Below are 14,627 nucleotides of genomic sequence, written 5' to 3' on the forward strand. Positions count from 1 at the left end.
CTTCTCCCCGCGCCCTTGCGGGGCGGGAGGGGGCGGGGGCCGCGGCCGGCTTCTGACTTAAAGGAGACCTGCGGGTCTAGTGAGCATGCCCGTCCGGCGGCCGCCGAGGGTCTCTCCGGTTCCGGGCTCCAGGCTTTCCAGGCGGCTGGCGAGGAGGATTCGGGAGGGGGTGCTCCCCGGCCCCGGACTCCGGTTGAGAGGCGGGTAGGTGGGGGTCCTGCTGGGGGCTCCGCTGGGTTAGCGTGAAGTTGTGAGCAGATCAGTATTACTTTTGACGCTGTACGAGACACCCTTGGTTTGATTTGCCTGCCCCTTGTTTCGCTGGTTGTGTGGGAGAGACCGGGATGCGGGTATTTAGCTCTTTCAGGAATGTCATTAAATTAAAGCCCTGAATCGTGATACCCCCTATTCTGGAAACAATCCAGTAGACTTTGATAACACTCTGATAGTCAGATCAAAAAACACCTAAGTTATTCGCCCACTACCGCCATTTATTTTTGGATTTGCCGGAGTCACAGTTAGCAATTGATGGGGGGACCAAGGGGTGACCTGCTAGGAACATTTTCATCAAAAGGCCCCTTTTGGGTAATGAAGAAGGCAGAAGAGAATTGCAAGGTTTTCTTTAGAGGAACATAGAGGACCAGGAGTGGTGGGGGGAGCATTTGGTAATCCACTGGCTAGAGGGAAGAAATGGTTGCCATTAATCTCCTATTTGCAGAGTGCTTAACACAGTGCCTTCACTTTACAGCCATTTAATCCTCCCAGTGACTCTATGTTGTGGGACTTATCCTCACACTACAGACACTGAACCCGAGGCTCAGAGAACTTAAGGACCTGCTGGAGTCTGGCAGCAGGACAACCAATTTGGGACCTGGTGACTCCTGGACCTTGGAATGTTTTCTTTTGCTTCTCCGGCTGCCTGGTCCCTGGGTTGGGCCAGTCATTCACTGCTATTAGCAGGGAGCTGGATGAATGAGTTGTGATAACACAGAATCAGCTTGCCTACCTGCAGAAATTAATAATCACCTCACCTGCCACCTTGCCATTTGAGTACTCTGAAACTGGAGGGTGGCGCCGAAGAGATGCCCATTGGGTGGATAATTTTGACATGGACAAATGTCCATGTTCCTGGAAGTTCAGGAATGAGTGAGTGGGAACTCTTTCAAACATTGTTGAGAAAAGCAACAATGGACAAAGGTGAGAACTGGGTAGATGCCTTAGCCTTATGGGAATTTAGACAACAACGAGGTCTTGCTTTGTCCAGTGCTTTCTCATAGACCCTCAACGGCCTCAGAAACAGAAGGACAAGCGTGGCCTTGTTATCTTTGTTTTATAAAGAAACTGAAGAATTGCTAAAAGCCTCACTCAGGGTCTCAGGGCTGCTAGGAGAAAACCAGAGCCCAGGTGTTCCTCCCCTGTCTAGTGCCCTTTTCACCACCACACACCAGCACTCAGCATCAAGGGCGGGTGGAACCCAATCCATGTCCACAAAGATCATGGTTATCGTAAACACGAAGCCTAGGGTAAACCACTAGCTTTTCCTTCACTCAAGGTGAAATTCTATCTTCAGAGTACTTGTGGCTGTCCAAATGCATACATGTACACTTTAGGTATACTACATTTGAGGCATATAATCTTCTCTTAATTTGTTCAGTGGTTGCTATTAAGTTAAAAATCTCTGTGTAGTGTCTTGGCACATTCAGGAGGATAGAAAAGTACTGCACTGGGAGATCAGGAAGGGGCAGAGACTGCATCTCTTGCTCCCTAGCAAGACCCCAGAAGGAAATATCCAATAGCTATGGAATTTGTGGGACCCACTGCAGAGTAACAACGTGAAGCCCCTTGTTCAAACACCATAAAGAATTTCAAGACTGCAATAGCAGAGCATCAAGCCAAGCAAAGATCCTGTTACAGTTGTTTAGGTTGCCCGCCCATTGCCTAGACAGTGCTGTTTTAGAAAGTGCAGACACATCCAGGCCCATGGTCCCAGGCCAAGGCAGGAAAAATAATTTAAAAACAAAGGGGAGGTGGAGGGGGAGCTGGGCTCGAGGAGCTCTCCATCTCCCCATCTCACTGTGCCAAAGCCCATGCAGCCGGCAACCTCTGGGCCAGGAGTTGTGGCGTTCAGGGGCATGGGACAAGGGCCATCCTCCACCAACTTGACAGAGATTTACTGAATAATTTAAAAAACATATTTGGGTTTACCTTTTAACCTGGGAAAGTCTTTCATTTCTACTGGAATGCAAACGTTTCTGGGTTGTGTTGGATTTCTTTTTTTCAATGTACAAATAATGTTTCCTTAAAATTGCCCGTTCCCTTACTAAGAAAAAAAAAAGATCATAAGATTCACGTGAAACTGAAAAGCCTCTGACATTCAGAATCTTGGCAAAGGCACCTGTGCCGCCCCCCACCCTCCCGCCACACGGTCGGGGATAGCTGGTCTTCTGATCGCGAGCACTCCTCCGGCCCTCCTCTGAGCTCCGCGTCTTCCCCCTCCCCCCCCCCCCCCCCCGCCCCGTCCTCCGATTTTTAATCCAGGGGTTTGGAAGGAGGGAGGGAACCAACCGGGAGCCAGATGTGTGCGAGTCTGCGGCTGCCGCCTCCTCCCTCCTCTCGGGCATCTTAAAACCCGGAGCGCTAACGAAGGAGGATCCGGAGTTAGACGCGGCGCAAGTAACTCCGCTCCGGGGCTCCTCCGGGAGTGGAAGCCAGGAGGGAGGTGGGGGTGGGGTGGGGAAAGGAAGCCGGGCATGCTCAGTAGACGGAACAAAGTTTTTTTTTTTTTTTTCTCCTTTTTTTTTTTCGGTCGCAAGTAGGAAGCTTTTTGCACTCCACCACCTCTGGCCGCTGGGAAGACGTCATCGCTTCCGCCCTACTTCCTCCTCCTGTTGGCGGCGGTGAGAATCCAATATGGAGTAAATCGGCGGAGTCGAGAGATGGGGCTCGGACCGGGCGCCCTGCACCGCCTTCCAGGCGCACCTCCCCCGACCGCCGAGCGCTCCCCGGAACCGTGATTAGCCCGGTTCTCCGGGGGCAACCCCGGACCAAGCCCCCACCCGCGGCCGGCCCTCTCCTCCTGCTCTCAGCGGTCCCCGCCGCTCCACGGCGCGCTTGTTTTTCTTCTCCTCTCCCCCATCGCTGTCCCCTTCCCAAATCTCTCCTCTCCGCCCGCCCCCGAGCCCCCGGAGCCCCCGCCCGCCTCGCCCCTCGGCGCTGCGGCGCTCACTCTCCCCCGAAGCTTGCCTGTGCACCCCTTCCCCCAGACCTCACCCCGCGCTCCGGTCGCCCTGCTTCCCCTTCTGCCTTCTGCGGCGTCCCCTTCATCTCTAGCAGCTCCCCCCAACCAAATCAGGCGATCTCCGGAGATGTGAAGAAGGGGGGTGAGCAGACAGGAAGATGAAGGGAGCAAAGCTGCCCGCCGCGGGACAGGCGTCTAGGTGAACAGGAAAATGACCGAAGAAACACACCCGGACGAGTAAGTTTGGCCGCGGGGTGGGACGAGGGTGCCCCGCGGGGGCAGCGTGGGGGCCGGGGCTGAGGACGCGGGCGGGGACGCTGGCTGGGTGAACTTGGCGTGGGGTGCAGCGACTCGCTGGCCTGTGGGGTTTGGGACGCGAGATTTCCCGCTTGTTGAAGTGAGGAGGGGGCGAAAACTGCTGCGGGCCAGCGGGGGCGCGCCTTGGGTCGGCGGGCTGGTGGCCGCTGCGGGGGCCAAGGGCGCGCGGGTGACCTCGGGGCGGTCCTCATTCCCTGTCCGGGGACTCACAAACACCCCTCCCGCCGAGATCCTCGGCGGCGGGAGCGGAAGACCTGACACCCCCCCGCTCCGGCTTCCCGGGGTCGGTGGGTTTTTACATGGTGACTTTGTGGCTCTCGCAACCGCCGCTCGCCCCGCGGTCCCTTCGGGAGCCCACTGGGGCCGAGGCTCCGCCATGTCGTTTTCCTGAATCGCTCTCATTTGCATACCACATTTTCATTCATAAAAAACACTGCGGAGCACAGGGAGGACTGGGCGCGGGCTGCGCGGGGGTCTGCGTGCGCCCGGGTCCCCGCGCGGGCCGGCGTGCTGGAGCCGCCCAGGGGTCCCGCGGCGCGTGTGAGTGTGTGTGCACGCGCCGGCGGGCCCAGCACAGGCGTCCCGCGGGGTCTGGGCTGCTCGCTGGGCGGATCAGAGGTCGTGCGGCGGGGGCGGGCGGGAGCGTGCGGGGCAGCGCGCTGCGGACACGTGTGTGTATGTATCTGTGTGTGTGTGTTTATCTGTGCGTGTGCGCGTGCACACGCGTGCGTGCCCGGCCCGCGGGCCCGAGGGGAACAATGCTCGGGGCGCTTCGCTGGAGGGTCTCTCCGGCGGACACGCCGCCTCCCGCGGGACCCGTGTCTTTCTCCAGCCCCGGGCCAAGGTGCAGCTCCCTCCGGCTCCACGGTCGCCGAGTCCGGTTTGGCTTTCCCCCACCCGCGCCCGAGGCGTTTCCGATCGCGGGTGCAATAGAATCAGGGCCGTCCGGCCCCGTGCCTGAGGTCGTCGGCTTCGGGTCCAAGCGGTCACCGCACCGCGGCGTCCGCCTTTGCTCAGTGGCTGTGCCCGCCGCCAGCCACTTTTTTTTTTTTTTTTTTTGTGAATAAGACGGTCTCCTTTATTGTCACATGATATCCCTCCCCTCCTCCTTTGCACATTCATAAATCCGGAGCCTGCCTCGGCTCCTTTCATTCAGAGCTGCCATTAGCCAAGGTAGTGGCGGCGCCGGCCGGGGCTCTTTGGCTGGGGCGCAGAGAGCGGGTCTGCAGCCGCCGGGACTTGCCTGGAGGGAGGTACAGCGCGTGTTTGCAGGGGCGTGGGGGCTGCGGGTGGCCCCCGCCCGAGGCCCCGGGTCTTTTGCCCCCGCGAGCATTGAGACCCGGGGCAGAGAGGGGAAGTGACTCAGGGCTGGCCGGCGTTGAGGGCTATGCAGCAGGTGACAGAATGCTGTGCTCTAAGAATCTACTCACTTTTTTTTTTTTTAATGCCCCTTTATCCTTTGGCGTCTGCTGTCACCAGGCTGGGCGGGAGGGGGTGTTGGGAGGGTTGGTGTTTGGGAAAGGGAATTTCCTTTCTGTGGGTCCCCAGGGAGCTTTGACTGCAGTAACTCCTGGTCTGCCGGACACGCGTCCGTAGCTGGAGACGATCCCGCCTGGTGTGCGTGTCCGCTGCCCCACCACATCTGCTGGCCTTTCTATTTTAGACCTTTTGGTTTGCCTTCATAGACTGTATCTTGAAATCGTAATATGTTGCCCTTCTAGGGCTGAAATGTGGGGCAGGGGGAGGAATATGCTGCTGCGCCTTGCCCCTTTTTGGACTTGACTAATAAACAGGTATTTTTATGGGTCCTTGTTTGTCCCTGCACACACAGCTAGCGGTAGTAGCAGGGAGGGACGGTTGCCATGCTCTGGGCTTGTTGGAGATTGGTTCACCACCCTAGATTGGGTTCCTTGGCTCCATCCCTTGGGGGATACTGGCCTGGCCGCTCCCTTTTCAGGGCAGCAGGTCGGCTTTACATCCTACCCCATCTGGTATCCAAAGCAAAGGGATTTCAGGTGGAATCACCAGCAAGAAATAAATCTCTCTCTTCCAGGCTTTCTGAGCAGTTCAGCATGGAACCGGCTGCCCCCACTGCTGTCAGAAGCCCAACTGAGACAAGGGATATTTGAGGACAGGTTCTGGTTTCAGTTAGAGAATCAGAAAGCTGTGGCACCTTAGCCCACTGCAGAAATGGCCTTCTCGGGATTTCTTTTAATGTAATGACCTTGTCATGAGACAAGAAATGCCTGGTAAGAAAACGGGCTGTTTGGGCTGTAAACTGCCATTTGTGGACTCTGTCCATTATATTGTTCAACGTTCTTATGTAATGATCCCTCTGAAAAATTCCTTTTAAATGCTGGTGCCAGGAAGAAGGTTTCTCTCTGAGTTACAGAGCTAGCTGTGATTGCTTTTTTGTTTTTTTTTTGTTTTTGCTACCACTTTCTGGAAGCTCAGCTAAAATTTTTGCTTGATTATGGTAGCCATATTAGCTTAGGTTTTCACTAGATTTATTTACTGCTCCTCTATATTCATTACAGTTTCCTATTTTCTGATGGTTTTATGTTTGAGGCCACTCAGATAATCTTTCGGAAGTAGACAAGGTGTGTTACTTATAAGGAAGTGACATCAAACTGGAGACTTGAGAGATATATTTGTGCCTTAGGTGAAATAGATTTTCCTGATAGTCCGCATATATTTAAGGTTTTTATTACACAATACAGGTGTTTAAATATGTTACATTTAGCATCAGAATACAATAACTCAGTCTTGCAACTGGTAAAATCATGCTTAATTTTTAAAAAATAATAAGTTTTGTCGTCTAATGTTCTTTTCCAAGTCAATTTAAAACTCCTCCCTAGGGAATTCCCTGGCAGTCCAGTTGTTAGGACTCTGTACTTTCACTGCTGTGGCCCGGGTTCAGTCTCTGGTGGGGGAACTAAGATCCTGCAAGCCGTGCAGCGCGGCCAACAAAGAAAAGAAAAGAAAAAAATAAAACTGCTCTCTAATAAATATATGCTCATAAATTCAGGAATGCTCTTTTCGCTGATGGTCCTAAACAACAGCTTCCATGTAGAAAATACCCTGATCCTCTTTTGATCCCACTCCAGATAGAAATGCATGTTAAGATTTACAACTCCACAGATCTTTTTTTAATACTTGAAAAATTAAACAGCATCAATAAATTATTGAAAGTGGTCTTTTGTATACAGGGAGTGGAAAATTTTTTTTTAAATCATATGCATTCCGTCTGTATTCTTAAGTCATTTGATCATGGTTATAAATGATTTGGAAATTTGCAGACAAAATGAAGAAACCCTTCTCAAGCAGCTGTAACTCAGGAGACACCTGGCTACCATTCAGCTTTCTATTTTGTTCATGAACTCTTCTCTGCAACACACATCTTGCTGAGAATGGATTTGTAGCTCTGCCCTCACTCATATTTTCCCTAATGTTGGAAGATTTCCCATTTTTTTAAAAAAAGGCTTTAATATTTTTGCTGAACCATTTCAAAGAAATTAGACATTAGAACTCTCATATCCAATTACTTGAGCTTACTTTCCAAAAGACGAGCATACTATCCCGTGAAACCACAATACCATGATCACACTTTACAAAATTAAGAATAATTCCCTGATGTCTTTAACTCTCAGTCTCAACTGACTGAAAAATATCTTTCTAACTGGTTAGTTCAGCCAAGGGCTGAAGATCCCGCTTTAAATGCATTTGTAACATACTTATGGCTCAAGGCTTAGCCATTTGGTCACTTTCTGATCTAAGGCAAGTTACTTAATGTATCTCACTTTGCTTTTATCTGAGTGAATAAAATGGGAATAAATATTACTGATTTCGTGGAGTTGCTGTGGGAATTAAACGAGCCAGCCTGTGTAAAGCTTGCAGCCCACACTAGGAATAACACAGGTGTCTGGTGTCGGCTCTGTGCTGGGCACTGAGATAGGTTTCTGACAGGCTCACTTTCAAATAACCGTGTGAAGGAGGTGTTACCCCATTTAACTGATGAGGAAGCTGAAGAGAGCAAATATCTTTTATAGCACTTTACTCATTTAGTCTTCTCAACAATTCTATGCAGTAGATGGTTTTATTACCTCCATTTATAGGTGAGGAAATCAAGGCCCAGAGAGGTTAAGTAACCCCAGCAGCCTGGCTCAGGAAGGACTGTGTTTTTAAAGCACCATGAGGTACTGTCTCAGAAGGGGAGAGGGTGGTCAGCCTTAGTCATTCTGACTTCAGAGCTCACACTATTTCTGACAGTCACGCTGTCCCTGATTCTTCTGAACTGGTGACAGTCTGTCATTGCCATAATTTTTTTCATTTCCCTTATCTTCCCTGAAAATGCTATGGAGCACATACTGAATTAAAGTGAATTTAAATAAACTTGGGCTTGAGCATTCTGTGATACACCTTAAGATAATGGGAGGAGTGTGAATTCAGAGTTGATTATTACTGGAATGTTCGCTCTACAGTCATTGAAATAAGAGTTGTGGTAATTAAGACTCGTTACAAGTATTGATCTATTCTCTATGCATTAGCCTTAAAAAAAGGGGGTGTGTTTCTACTCTACCTGAATAGAATCCTTAAATGTTGAAAACAGAGTTGATTATGCAGAATTGGAATCTTGGTCTCTTCCTCAGAAAATCTTGAAAGCAAAACAAAACAAAAAACTTGGAAAGACCTTAACAAGCTTATAAGCCAGGACATGGTCACTGTATAAAGACATTGTCATTGTATAAAGTTAAGTGCCTACTGCAAGGCTGTATGTCTTGTTAGGTGGTGGGCCTGGACTAACCTCCATCTGCTGGGTTTGTTTCCACAGGGATCTTAACAAATGCTACCTTTTTTCCAGTCCCTTTAACCAAAAACATGTATAAAAAGTGGATCAGTATCAGTACCAATACTATTCTGCTCAACGATCTCCTTGCTTGTGCTGTTTATTCCGGAGTCATCTTTCTTCCTTTCCTTCTCCAACAAGTGAAATTCTGCTCATTCCCCTCGCCAGCCAGCTCTGAGTCATTCCTCTTATGAGGTCCTCCTAGACTTCCCCCACCCCGACTCCCTAAGTCAAAACCGTGGGCTCTTTAGAGCATTTCCCTCCCACACTGTATGACAGTTATCACCATTTAGAGTTGGACTTATACCCAGCTAGATTCTGTCCCAGAACATGAGCTTTTGGGATTTAGGGTTACCTCTTAACTGCCTAGTTTTCTAACTGTTGTCCCAATACCATTGGGCACATTGTGGTTGCTTTTAATAAAGATCTATTAAATTAAAAAATGGATTTGATTATTTTAAAATGCTGTTTTGTCCCTGCTGACTAATGCAATAATTACAGCTGTCATATTTGGTTAACTTAGGTTGTGTATAAGCCTCCTTCTGAGAAACTCCGTGTTCACCTGAAGCCCCTGGCATGTCTTGTGGAAATTGGGTACAGAACTATCTGCTGGTGGTGATCTGTGATTGACAACTCAAAACCGTTTTGATTCCAGTCACTATTGTGAGAACTGGCAAGTAGAACATCTTAAACGCAGTAAGCCAGGGCCTGTGTTTCTGCCTGTGCAGGAGAATCTCTGCAGAAATCAGAGTATTAACAATTTGCAGTAGCTATAGGGTTCTGATGGAGTCTTAACACTTGAAGTCGGAGACAGTTGTGCTGATGAACTCCACTATTGGCAGAGTTCCTATATTATGGGGATGAACACAAAAACAATCTAACAGCAAAGTCCTCAGAAACTGAACAAGATGATAATAGAGGCAGAGCAGGAAGTTTTTGTGTTCAATTTTGGCTTGTTTTCTCTTAAGTAAATTGGGCTGATTTTTTTTTTTTTTTTAAAGACCCAGTCATACTGATAAACTCATTAACTATTCTTGTAAATGTTTCTTTTTGATCAATATTTAAGGCTAGAACACTGATGATTTTTTAAGGCATTGTCTAGGGCTTTTAGTCACTGGAGTAGAAGGAATGTTTTGCACTGGTGCACACCGTGCTCTGTGAAATATGTTTTCTGTGTGCTTGCCCTAGTAGGCATGGAAGATTGTTACCACAGCTTGGTGTTCCCTGTCAGGGAAAGGAAGTCAGGCCTGGATCTTAGTAAAATATTTGATATTAACTGGCATAGGAGTTGACTAAATTAAGAACCAACTGTTTTGTAACTACTCATTTCTCAGGTAATCTTTGTCAACAATATGTTCACAGGGGGCATATGGCACACATGACAGCAAATCCTGTTTATGTTATTTATGCTACTTTCAAAGGGTAGTTGAAGATTTACTTGAAAACAAAATTTCTATGTTGACTTGCACTAAGGAGAAATGGATTTTGACTTCACCCTGGCATTTAGCAGTTGTGAGTGAGGAGATTTAAACAACACGGGCAGCTTCAAAATGTATGGCTTTGGGTCCTCCTCTTTGTACTGAAATAAAGATTTTTCAGATCTCTTTGTTTCCATTCTTAGATTTATTCCCTGTGGTCATTCATAAACGCTTAAAACTTAATTAGGCTAAGTTTTTTATTTTTATTTGTTTTTTTATTATTTAATATTTTTGGCTGCGTTGGGTCTTAGTTGCTGCGCACGGGCTTTCTCTAACTGCGGCGAGCGGGGGCCACTCTTCGTTGCGGCGCGCGGGCTTCTCATTGCGGTGGCTTCTCTTGTTGTGGAGCACGGGCTCTAGGCGTGCAGGCTTCAGTAGTGGTGGCTCGCGGGCTCAGTAGTTGTGGCACGTGGGCTGTAGAGCGTGGGCTCAGTAGTTGTGGCGCACGGGCTTAGTTGCTCCGCGGCCTGTGGGATCTTCCTGGACCAGGGCTCGAACCCGTGTCCCCTGCACTGACAGGCGGATTCTTAACCACTGCGCCACCAGAGAAGCCCCTCAGGCTAAGTTTTTAAAATTGTCTTTCTTAGTTCATCTTTGTGTTTCATTTTCATTGTTTATTCCTCTTATTTCTTTTTCTCATTGCTTTGGCTCTGGCCTCCCGTATTGATTTTTCAGATAAGCACTGTTTATTTTGTAATATTTGCATCCCACCCTAACTGAGAATGCACCCAGAAGCTTGGCCCATCTGCCCTTCCCGGTGTGGGAATAATAGCTTATTGACCTGTATACCCATAGCCTGGCAGAGTGCTGAGCCCATAGTAGGCTTTCTGCAAAAAATTTATTGATTGGTTAACATAAATGTTCATTAATTGAAAAATAGTTTTACTTTATATAAAAAATTGAATGACAATTCACATTGTACCCACATCCAAAAAGACTTAGAGTTTTGTTGTTTGTTTGTTTTTGTTTTTTTCAGAACTACTTCGAGGGGCAGGTTGTCATGATGGTAGTGGAAGAAACATGGGCTTTGGGGTCACACTCTGCCTCTTCCCTCTACTGACTCTTACAGTCAGTGTACTTACCTATAGTAGCATATAGTGGACTCTCTTGCCATCCCTGTCTGTGGTCTAGAAATCATATTACCAACAGCGTTCAAATTGTCTCTAAAACAAGAGCCAGTAGGCTTGGTGGAAATGGGTGAGGCTGAGAGTTCTCTTAGGAGTAAGCTGGCTTATGGCTTGTTTTGTCTACTCGCGTGCCATGTTGGTGTTCGCGTTTTATATTTCCAGCCAAGGAATAAAGTGGATGCTGGACCAGAGGTTTAATTTAATCATCAGCATCCCAATAATTTTACTCATTTTTACAGACCTTTTGAAGCTGGATAAGTGCGAATATAGTCTTAACATAGTCATTAAATTTCTCTCCTTTGCTTAATAGTTTAAATGATATCTGGGATTTTTCTCACGCTCCAAATTCCAAAACAAGTCTGCTGTGCCAGGATGGTGTGCCCTGCCTCAGCGTTAACTTCTGGCCCTGAAGGCTTAATGATGGCCTTCTCACTAATCTGGGGGTGAACAGGTTTCAGAGGAGGAGTTTGCTGTTTGCAAACCAGCTTTGAGGCCCATACCATCCGTTCTTAGATGACTTTTACACTAAGGAAAATGAGTAGATTTGCCAGATTACAGGTGTCCATTTGGAGTGTAGTATTCTCTGAATCTAAAGAACCTGACTTTAGAGCATACTTGGATCCTAATTGCAAAGCCATGTATAAATTATTTACTGGCTAAAATAGATAGCAGTGGGGGTGAGGCTGGAGGAAAGGGAGCGACTAGCTGTGGAGTGCCATTCACTTACTGCACCCAGTGTTCCAGACACCTTACCTGCCAGGCAGGACCTGAGCTGTGACTCAGAAGCACCCTCTGCCCTCGGGGAGCTTACATTCTAGCGTGCTAGGCACTTCCATGTGCCTTAGAGGTGTGAGGCCAGTGTTTGGGTCATGGACTGACCGGCTGCCAGAGGTGTTTCCCCTCCTCTTCCTCTTCCTCTGCAGGGTTCCCCCTCGAGCTGCAAGCAACGGGATTCCCAGATTTGGGTTGGAGGGAACTCTTCCTCCAGAACATTAGAGGAGCTACATGCCCTTCCTAGAATCCCCTAACAAGTTCTTCGAGTCATTTTTAGGGGGAGTGTGTGTGCGCTCGTGTGTTGTGTGTACGTAAACTCACGCACTCACACGTGGCTGGACTATGTCCAAGAGCCAAAAGGGTCCACAGCTGCAGGCAAAGAAAAGATTCAGCCAGGTTTAAGTATCTTGTCTGAGGTCACAGAGCAGGATTTGTTATTTTTACCCACAGTCTTTGACTTCAGATCCCATGTCTGTAGAACAACATTACGTCTCATGACCTCACAGAGCCTCAGTTTTTGCAAAGAAACTATCGCGTGTACAGCTTAATTTATATTACCGTTGAGCGAATGAGATTAGAACTCGTTTAGAATCCTGGAAATGCCTTGGAACTATGAGATGACATTTCTTCCTTGCATTCCTGTTCAGCTCTGTGGAGTAGGGCACCAGTGCCCACTGAGGTGGCCTTTTCTGTACTGACACAAAGAGCAGTTCCACGGAGACCTCTTTTGGAAAGAGAACCAGCCACCTTGCCCTTGATGGAGTGTGTGTGAGCAGGATGGCTAACAAAGCACGCTATTCTCCTGGACCTGCTTTTTAGCCTAGCTGTTTTGAGAGGAGGATTAAACTTGAATGTGCATAGGAATCACCTGGGAATCTTCTAAAATGAGGATTCTGATTCAGTAAGGCCAGAGCTTCTGCATTTTGAACAAACTTCCCGATGCTGCTGGTACTGGAGATCCAGGGACCTTTGAGTAGCAAGAGCCTGTCTGTGGCTGTGATGATGGTGAGCTCCCGGCTGCCAGGTTTGTGTCTTCAAAGGTGACCTCACATACTTGGCATTTGGAAGCTATTGAAGAAGCTCATTGGACAAGAAGGTGTGGTGCTTCCACGGCGGCGAGATATTATCAAGGGCCTGCCCTTCCCCATTCTTGGCAGGACTTCCAGCTTTGAGGTATAGTTTGATTTTAGATGTGAAGGTGCTGGAAGAATTTTTTCTTCTTCTTATGGCTTAAAAAAAGTTCTTGGTGAATGCCAGGCGGCCCAAGAGATCCATCACTAAAAGAGAAATAGGAAGTCCCAGCGCTTTGTGTGTAATGTCTGTCAGCTGGCATTCTGCACCTTCCAGACAAATCAGTCTCCTATGGAAAGCCAGCCGCCCTGGGAAGCAGGCACACTCAGCCCTAGAAGAAATCACAGGAAGTAATTAAACTGAGAAGGTCAGAGAAAGAGGAAGTGGTTGTGTTGTTTCTGATGCGAATAGCATTGTTGTTCCTGGGGATCAAGATGATGATGTTTAAGTCTTCTGGAATGTGACTGCTTGGGGACGTGATTGTATTTAAATTGTAGCCCTTTTAGTTTATTCTTTTAGACAGCAATCTAGTTAGGAAATGAATTGCTTTTAGGTCTTATCAGGAATCCCCACGTGCCTAAGCAGAAGTCTTAGGCAGGGAGTTGCTTATAGCTTGGCAAATTGCACTTAAATGAAATGAATGTCAAGACTATTAGAGGTTAATTTTAGGTGTCTGGAGTTCTCCCTAATTCTCCTGATTAAACACTTTAACATAATAGTTTCCTTAATTGGAATAATGATAGAATATTAGCATGCATATTAAACCATTTACCCAAATTTGAATAGGGTTAAAATGCAAATCATCAATCACTTGTCAGCACTTACTCTTTAGAGATAACTCCTGGGGAGAGGTGGGGAAGAGACCGGAATATGAATCGGAAAGTGGCTTTCTACCTGCGGCAGCATTGCTGGGAAAGCTAAGAATAGACCAGAGGACTGAAGTAAGACCCTTTGTTTCCCCCAAAAAGAGGTACTAAAGATACCAACGCCTGTGATAAGTAATAACTCCAACAACAAGGTAGATGGAGTGAGAAATCTGAAATGAGCTGATTGTGGACCCTCGTTGGCCTGTCATATTTTTCTTTCAGAGGAAGGTGATAAGAGACTTAAGGTCCCTCCCCAGCATTTAGGTACCCCCCCCTGAAGTCTTGAAATGATGCCACCACCCAGCAGTTGCCCAACAAGTGACTGGGGACCCATAAGCACTTCAAGTGTTGCTTGTGAAGCGAATATGTACATAACATCAGCCATGTACATGTATTACTCTTTCAATGTATGTAGCTACATTTATAGAATAATCAAATACAACCTCAATAAAATACTACTGTACTGAGTTCACGGTGGATGTTTGTTATATTTTTCTCAATTCACAGTTATTTAAAAATACAGCTATAATCCCTGGGGAGAAGGGCCGATCCCTGAATTTTCTGCCTTTGAATACTTACTCTTAGAAAGTTGGGAATCGCTGCTGTGACCCTCATTCTGGATGTAAGGACACAAGTGTGGTCATTCTGTAGGGGATGCGTATGCAAAGGGTGTGTTTATGCTCCGGGCCATTTGGGGATTGGTTGGAAGGTCTGAAGGAAAGCAGAGGGCATTGGTTGGAGGTGGATGGGAGGAGTTGAAAATGAGTCAGGACATCCCCCCACAGAGACTTGGCACAAAGTTGGGTCTTCTCCTAAGAAGGGGGTCCTGGGGCAGTGTGTCTTCTGTCGTCCAGCTCTTCCCCCTTTCCCTTCCTGCGTTTACTGAAACCTGTGCTGGGCAGCACACAA

The 14,627-nt window shown here is 47.9% G+C and overlaps 1 protein-coding gene across 1 annotated transcript in view; it reads left to right on the top strand.

Moving 5' to 3' along the window:
- The first annotated feature begins 70 nt into the window (after positions 1 to 70).
- Positions 71 to 14,627, top strand: part of SPRED2 (sprouty related EVH1 domain containing 2) — a 121,471-nt gene continuing 106,914 nt past the window's right edge. The window contains exons 1-2 of the mRNA XM_082426649.1: positions 71 to 204; positions 2,817 to 3,475. Coding sequence (XP_082282775.1) covers positions 3,450 to 3,475 — 26 coding nt within the window. The 5' untranslated portion in view covers positions 71 to 204; positions 2,817 to 3,449. The remainder of the gene's footprint in view (positions 205 to 2,816; positions 3,476 to 14,627) is intronic.

Source organism: Balaenoptera physalus (assembly GCF_965194825.1).
Source record: "Balaenoptera physalus genome assembly, chromosome: 15".
NCBI classification, from domain to species: Eukaryota; Metazoa; Chordata; class Mammalia; order Artiodactyla; family Balaenopteridae; genus Balaenoptera; species Balaenoptera physalus.